Source organism: Lepisma saccharinum, chromosome 18, assembly GCF_977018435.1.
Source record: "Lepisma saccharinum chromosome 18, izLepSacc3.1, whole genome shotgun sequence".
Classification (NCBI taxonomy): Eukaryota; Metazoa; Arthropoda; class Insecta; order Zygentoma; family Lepismatidae; genus Lepisma; species Lepisma saccharinum.
Genome location: NC_139246.1, coordinates 22,577,684 through 22,586,088, shown reverse-complemented (window position 1 = coordinate 22,586,088; position 8,405 = coordinate 22,577,684). Strand labels below are relative to the sequence as shown.

Sequence of the window (8,405 nt, the reverse complement as noted above, 5' to 3'; positions counted from 1 at the left end):
GCATAAATGTGCTTTGGTACTGTTATTCAAAGTCGTGTGATCTCAATATAATCTTTGCTTTCCAATAAGTTTGGCGGATAACCCTAGATTAAACAACACGTATATTTTCATTACTTAATTGTAATTATTTTATTTTTTAATTTTAGTACTTAGTAAGTTTTTCGGGGGGGTGGACCCCCGCCCTAAATACGTCCTTGACTGATACGGTGCAGTGATTGGCTCTCCAACCTGCACTGTATCACCTGTTGAAGTGAAATCACTGTTTATCTCATCACCACGCTTCACACTCCCACCTGATCCTTGACCAGGTGGTCTTCGTACCCCTCCCTCGCCGTTCCGACCACTAGCGCCTCTCCCGGATAAATTCCTTAACACAGACGCGTGGACGTGGGTGAAGGCTTCTCCTCGCAACAGCCCAGCAAGGCATTCCAAGATGGCGGTGAGTGAGGAATGTGGTGCTCGTACCGCGGTGACTGCTCGCTGCGTGATCGCGGTTGGATCATGGTGAAGTCTGCTTTTGACGGCCGAAACACCAACAGGACACCATGTCGCAACGGGATTTATCAGAGGTGAGTACCCATGTGCTTTTTTATTGCTGTTATCCGTGGTGCGTCCACCAGCAGAGGGACTGTGCAATCTTCCCGACCTCTCTGGTATGTTAGGGGTCAAACCAGACACCCCTTTCTTTCCTGGCTGGCATCGGACAGGCTCTCCTAGACGCACGTAGACAGTGGCGTGATCGTTACGACAGCCGCTGATATCCACAACCATTCCCAACGGTCGCAGTTCAACACTCCTTGTACAGTTCGTGAGGTCCATAACGAATACTTTTTTGCAAAAAAAAAATCAGAGCGTTTCTAAGCATTGACGGCAATGGCAAATCTACCAAGAGATATGTTTCACCGACAGCGATTACCACGATGTCATGGGCTCACCTTTGGACACCTTCCCTGCGGTGGCCTTGTCAAAATATTGCCATTCCGAACGTGTTACACTTTTTCGTATGCCTGCAGACATCTTTTGTTTCTGACTTGCCTTTACAAGGGTACCCTGGGGGCAAACATCACTCGACGAGGAGAGCGGGCGAAGAAAACAACGCTGCTATATCGTGTTGCATTCTTACGCTGAAATTAATGTGTCTGCCATGACTTGGTAGTATTTGGCGACGAGGTACGATGACTGATCTTTTCCAATCATGTCGTATCGGGCGCGAACGAAACAATTCCTACGTTCCCTCCCCCCCAAAACACTTGATGTCGCCTCAAATTTCATTTTCGGGTTTCAGATGTTTTGGTTCCTCTGGAATTTCTGGACGTAACTGTTATCTTCCGGTGCTCGGGATGTGCTGGAGGCTCCAGGACCAGTTTTTTTCTTCCATTTTTTCAACTTGGTAGTTGAGGGAGAGGTGCTACTGGCATTCATTTCCATACCGAAGCTATGCGGATGGTAGTTGCGAGTTAATCTTATCTACTTTGTTATTGTTTCGTCCGCTGTGTTGGTGGTTGTATAGGGGGAACCTGCCTACAAGCAATCGTTCTGGCGCTGTAGACTGTTGATACTCTTGGTAATTAACTTTCAGCAGCCAAGCACCTGCCGGGCCACTGTTTTTTTGCGTTGGTGGCAACGTTGAGGAATTTTAAACCCCGCGGTTGTCGGCTAACAGCCTGACCTCTCAACTTTTGACCAAGAAAATCTGATGGGAACATGCAACAAAACTGGATGCTTTGCAGATATTGAGGGGAAACTTTGGCCCAAGTTCCTTTTTGTTTTATTGCGATTTCATCATGCTACGAATGCAATTTTAACATGGTTCGATTTCGATTTACTTCTGTTAACACATATTGCGGAGTTTTAGCGATTACTAAGATTTTGTGCAATATATGCTTTCGTAGTTAGGTTAGGCAGGCCAGGACAGGTTCGGTTCTCATAGCATTAAAATATAGTCCAGTCCCTAAATGCATTCTACTAAGGTTCCGATGTACTTCTACATTAATTCCCAGTAGTCTACGATACTTACAGTCGCTTGTCAACGGAAAATACATTCTCCATGGGAAGCGCGCATGCTTGCGTAAGGTAATTTTAAGTTGTTCTTTTCAACATAAATAACTTTCTTTCGAAATCCAAACAGTGCTCGTTACTTTAAGAAAGGTTCAAATTTCGTGTGACAATGATTGCAAAAATTCTGCGATAATTAGTCTTCCTGCTGGGAGAATTTGAAGGAAATCATAAAACAATCTGAACCGTTCGACTTACGTTCAAGGAGTTGTATACTTCTCATTCATTAATAAAAGTATAGTGTCTTCCCGCCCTCGATATTATATAGGGTGTTTATACCTTCAGCTCTAACGTACAATACACAACCTCACAGTGGCGGTCATAGGAAACATTTTCGGTATCGCTTCTCATTTTGTAATTCTATATTACAACGCAGTGCGTATTGGTTTATTTTACGTCACTTTTCTTCCAGTTTTTGGCTAATTGCGAAGATGGGGATGAGATGGATGAAGCTACAACCACTAACATTTAGGGGCGACATAACACGAGCCTCACAACTGCATGTTCAGATGCCAGAACCTCAAGGGTCCCGGGTTCGAATCCCGGTCGGGCTTGGTTGTTTGTGAATGTCCATTCATCAATTTTCATCATTTCATCACTCATCCCCATCTTCGCAAATTAGCCAAGAGGCACAAAACGCGAAGTAAAATAAAATAAATCAAGATGCCAGAACCTAACCAAATGGAGCCCAGGATGTGATCAGAGATTGACATTTGAGTGTGTCTAGAAAGGCCATCCCTTACACTCCACCCCGTGGTACTATTTCTACAAGAAATGTCCTTGTCTAGTTTAATGGCAAATTCCATAGTCTCTTTTCGTCTGAACAATATTAGTGCTTTTAAATGTGTTAGTAATGTTTATCAGTTGTTTATTTGATGAGCTAGTCTCGGATTACCCTGCAGAAATTTCGAACAAGAAAGTGAGTTAACATCATTGTTGACTTAAAAATTCTCAGGTTGTAAATTAGTACTTACATATTTATGAATGCCCCAAACGCCGTGATGTTCTTTTTGAGTGCCCTGTCATCAGTTTCGTCCAGTCATCCCCGCCGCTGCGATTGGTCAAAAGTGGCAGAAGAGTGGCGCGATAGAAGAAGAATACAAATACCTAAGAGGTATTAAGTGCAGTTAGGAGGAAATTGCCGCTGTTATGAAACCATTTAGACACCGTAATATTTTTGTAATTTATATTCCTGTTGACAGAGAAGCCAGATAATGGTAAAAATGAAGAGGCAATGCAAGTTGTAGGAATTTCAAAGTATTTAATTTACTACTGACAACCTACATTTCAATTGCAGATGTGGTCTTTTTAAAGTAAATTTAAAAATTCAACCTCCGTGGCGTTGTAGTTAGCACGGCGCGCTACGACGCCAAGGGAACCCTGGTTTGAATCCCGGCCTGGGCATGCGTTTGTGAGTGTCCCTTGATCAATTTCACGGTATCATCACGCATCAACATCTTTGCGATTAGCCAAAAGTGTCTGAAATGAAAAGCAAAGTAAAATAAAACAACCAGCCAGTGCTTTCTGCAAAGGAAAACACTGGTTTTGTACCACTTAGATCTAGATCTGAAAAAAATTGCGTTTCCACAAGCAAAAGTGTCAAGTTTCAGTACTTTATATATGAATCCAATTTGACGAGTGTAATTCACTTTTTAAGATTACAGAAAGTAACCATTTTACTAAAAGCTACATTGAAATTAAGAGAAAGATCCAAATTATCAATGTGGCGCTAGTTGTGCATTTATATCCTTTGACAATGTGGCCTAACGTCAGTTAAATCCCTTTACATTATCCACATTAACAGATATTTAGCACCAACAGAGCCGTGGCTACATTTCTGTGCCCGGGACGAGAATATATCCCCCCCTTCCCACGTTTGCCTGCGAGGGGTCAAGTGCTAATTCTCCAAATTTCTCTTTTTTAATATTCCCAATGAACAACTCTCTACATCCAGAAGTAATTCGTGTTTCAAGTGCGCACGCTCCTTTTCTTGTTTCTTAATTTTCGCAAAGCTTACTAAGACAAAATTGTTTTTCGACAAAAGGTTCGAAATGTGCTTTTGCTGCATTATTTCTCATTCTAGTTGGCAATTTACAATTCGTAGAGCTGGTGACCGACAGTTCACCCTCTAAAATTTCGACTTTCTGATTTATTTAATCGACAAATTTCAGCGTTTTATGTTATTTCAAAATGTGGAAACCACAAATAACTAAGTGATTTGGTACCAAGGTATGACTAGCGTTCATCCAATATGTCGTATCGTGGAACATTTTTACGTTAAAAAAATGTTGTACGGACACAGTCTAAAATTCTAACAGCATTAAACCAAACATTCTCATCTTCACAAAAACGCAAAATTACTATAAGCAACGACGTCATGACGTGATAAATGATTCCACATAAAACCATTAATTACTTCGCTATATCACATCTCCTCTGTCTAAACACAACAGAAAAGGTTTAAACAATCTTCGTAAACAATACAGAATTTACCACTTCTCGAGAATTGTTCGGAGGGTTTACTACGCAGTATTTTGAATACAATTATTAGAGCAGAGGTTCGTTGATACACTATTGTTTCTGATACACCAACAGTGTAAATTATAAACGTCTGCACTAACTATAATAGAACAGCAAGCCGTTAATCAATATTGAGAATATTTTTTTCTCTCAACGCGCACCTTCGTAATAACTTTATCAAAGCACCCCTGCATTTACTTTGCCATAACTCGATATCTTGCATATCACACCACCATGAATAAATCATAGACAATATCTGTTTTTAAGAAACAAGTATATGATTTAACTATTCTTGCAGCAATGTGTATTGCGAGCAGCAGCAGTAAGAAAAAAAATTGAGTTCATTTCCTTTCAAAATATGAAAATAATATTTCTTTGAATGGAGCCCATACACAGAGCGCAGCGTCGTACGATATTTTATCTTTTTGCTCGTTCGGCTGCTGACTCTTCCTACCTGTACACCAATATTATCTTAAATTCGGACCTTGCTGAAGACTTTTGGTCAGGAGTTCCCAAACGTTTTCGTCTCACGGCGCCCTCAGCGTTTCAAGATCTTTCCGTGGCGCCCAAGTCAGAATGCAGACCTATCTAACATTTGCAATGCTCTGTTAGCGTGGTTAGGTTGCTTGCCTTAAGTTAAAAAATAAACACACATTTCAAATTCAGAAACAAAGTACTAAATAAGCACATACGTTGGAACAAGTGTCATTTCAGTGAAAATATTAGAACATTTCGCGGCGCCCCTGTAAGCCATCCAAGGCGCCCAGTTTGGGAACCACTGCTTTAGGTCAAGGTGTTGAAGTAGAAAGTTTGGGGTAAATCACTGATGTATTTGCTATCACATCCTGAGGCAAGTCAACTTTTTGTGCACACACAGGATAGTCGGGAAAATACGATGCGAATCTGAAATATGTTCCCAGTGGGAATTCCGTTTAGGGTACATTGAACTGCTTTGGCAATGTCATTGGCAAACTCCTGTATGTCGGTTGTCGCGTTGAGTGGTCGGTTTCTGATATCACCACCGTCGCATCCAGGTTAAAGACCCGGCTTGGCTATTTCTTTGCGAGTGCTATCAATTCCATTACATCAACACGCGGTCACGGCACCAAAGCCCATGAGGACTCTACTGGCTGGTCCAGTCGCCACCAGTGATGAATTAAGGCGGTGGCCCAGGGAGGAATCCTCATTGGGAATTAAAAAAAATCCCCCCGAAGATTTCAATAACCTGGTAGAGCATTCGGACAATGGCTAAGAAATTTGGCGACCGTGTTAACTTTGTGGTTTATTTCATGTAATTTAACGTAGAACCTACTTTTTCCTTACTTTTCCCTGATAATAGCACTGATTCAATCCTCTTTATAATAAAAAATCAAAATAATGAACGACTTTGAATTATTTTCCGTCATTTAAATTCAACAATGGAGACGTTTAGAGCGCAATGCATGCTTCCATTCTTGTAACGAATTTCAACTTCTTGCAACTATTTTAACAGTTAGTGAACAGTTTGGTGTGGAATGGTCGTGACGTGCTTGTGCAGTCTTGTCGAAATTTACACTTAATTTAATTACACATCAGGGGTGAGAGAGACAATTCAATAATATTAGTATTGTTTTACACATAGTATACCTATAGTATAGTGTAGTATTACATATAATTTGGTGCCTATGTCATTTTCCCCGGGAAGTTTGATATTTTCTTCTGGAGGAAAGTTACTGTATTCATCAATGGGCGCCAAAGCCTCGCTTGCCTACAGTATCCATAGGGCCCTGGTGATCAACTAAATATGGCATGGTTAAGTGTGACGGAGATGGCCTGCGAATGGCCCTGTACGGTCAACGCACTCGTCGTAAGGTGGGGGATAAAGCTGCATTGTTGTGCACATCAGCCTGACAACAATGGAGGAAAGATGGACACTGGAAACTGTAAAGGAAACAAGAATCGGTATGATTAATACTCATCGTCGCTCTCAACTAAATATGCAGATTCACTGCGAACGGATGATCGAATGACATCCTCTGCGACACACCCATGCCAAGCGCCAACCCGTTTAAGAACAACTCATGCAGACACAAACGCTAGTACAATGGATGCAATAATGACACGTGTAATATACAGTAAAGAGGGAGACGGGCTTAGTGATTATTGCCCCCCTTTCCCCCAGTACAGTCAGCGGCAAATATATTATAGCAGCCATATTGTCCACGGCTCCCGTGCAGCCAAATGTTAGCTCTCACAGTGTGTGAATGGTCCCGAGTTTGATTCGCATAGGGAGATTTTGGTGTTGAGGCAGCATCGTGAGGAATGTTGGGAGCTAAGCCCCGACAGGTTAAGTTTGCAGCAGGTTTTATGTATTAATCCACGTGAAAATGGCGCTCAGCATCTTCCGTGCCAGTCTTGCCTCAACCGCTGGGCTGTTCATGTCACACAGTGAGAAAATCGGCAGTATTCCAGCGGCACTATATTCTGGCCGCTCGTTTGGGTCTATATATGCGAAAAGTTGCTGCAAGGTTAACCTGTCGCGGGGCTTAGGAGAAAGCAGCAGTATCAGACGCTTTTTCTAGAAAGGCTGAAAGCATCGGCGATGGGACTCTTTTTTTTATCATATTGGCTCATTTTCTCCTCTTTTACATCCTTTTGGTTTCCAAGAGATTGACTTAAAGTAGGTCAAAAAGTCAATAAAAAGTAAAGAAATTGTAGTTGCGGTAAATAATTTTTGCTATCACAATGACTGACTGATTTAATTTATTTTACTTCACTTTTCTGCCCCTTTAGCTAATTGCGAAGATGGTGGTACGATAAGACGGATGAAGGGAGAATCACAGATATATAGGGACGACAACACGAGCCCCACATAAGACTACACTGGTTGCGAGTCTAGAAGGCAGAGCACCACTAGTCTGCATACAGGATGCATTAATAGAAGAAGCAAGTGTAATTCTCTTGCTAAACACAGCTTCAGTTTTCATCTCAACTGACCTTTTAGTAAGGGTTTTTCATTAAATAAATATTTATTTTCTTAATTGCTAATTTCCAACTTTACGTAAGTAGGGGCCGAATAAATACAGGCTAATAAAAACTAGAGAAAAGGTCGAGAATGTTGGATTTGTTATTTTGGTAGACATCTTGTAGAATGCCAGGGGACCTGCGTTCGAATCCCTGCCTCGGCATGGGTGTTCTTTGTGAGTACACCCGTCATCAGTTGCATCATATCACTCATCTTCATCGTCGCAGCCAAAAGTGGCAAAAGCGACGCCAAATGAAGGGAAGGAATTGTATTTGTGCTGGAGCACACGTTGTTCTCTGCTTCGTGAGCGCTTTTCTTGCTGTGAGCAGTGTGTTGCCATTATTTGAGTTCTTTGAGTTCACTTTATGTACTGACCGGAACTGGACTTAAACTTTTGCAGTGAGTCCCGAACCATTGTGTTCTTCCGCCGGGTATCATATCCAAGACCGCTTAATTACAAGGCTACTACGTTATCACTATGCTTGTGTTTCTTGTGTTGCTTCATTGTAGAGTTGCAAAAAAGAATGGACGGTTTTCTCCCGATAAAAAGCACACTATTAGGTTCTATTAAAAACATATACAAAAGTTCTCTAGTTATGTGAATATTTTTATACAACATAGATATATTTAATAAGCCTACCGAAATATGAAGATAACACTCGGAAAGAACTGCCCATTCAAAAAAGCCAGCTTTCTTGAAAACACTGTTTATGTCTAACTACGAATTTCATATTGTAAATAGTATTTTATATTTAGAAATGAGTGTCTGTTTCACAAGTAGGGGGATAAGCGGAAATCATGGAACAGGAAAAATACTGCCAACTTT

At 41.3% G+C, this 8,405-nt stretch overlaps 1 protein-coding gene across 1 annotated transcript in view; it reads left to right on the top strand.

Annotated features, from left to right (window-relative positions):
* The first annotated feature begins 384 nt into the window (after positions 1-384).
* LOC146002464 (tetratricopeptide repeat protein 28) overlaps positions 385-8,405 on the top strand; it is a 186,948-nt gene continuing 178,927 nt past the window's right edge. Inside the window, exon 1 of the mRNA XM_083140323.1 lies at positions 385-569. Within this exon, the coding sequence (XP_082996449.1) occupies positions 546-569 (24 nt within the window). The 5' untranslated portion in view covers positions 385-545. The remainder of the gene's footprint in view (positions 570-8,405) is intronic.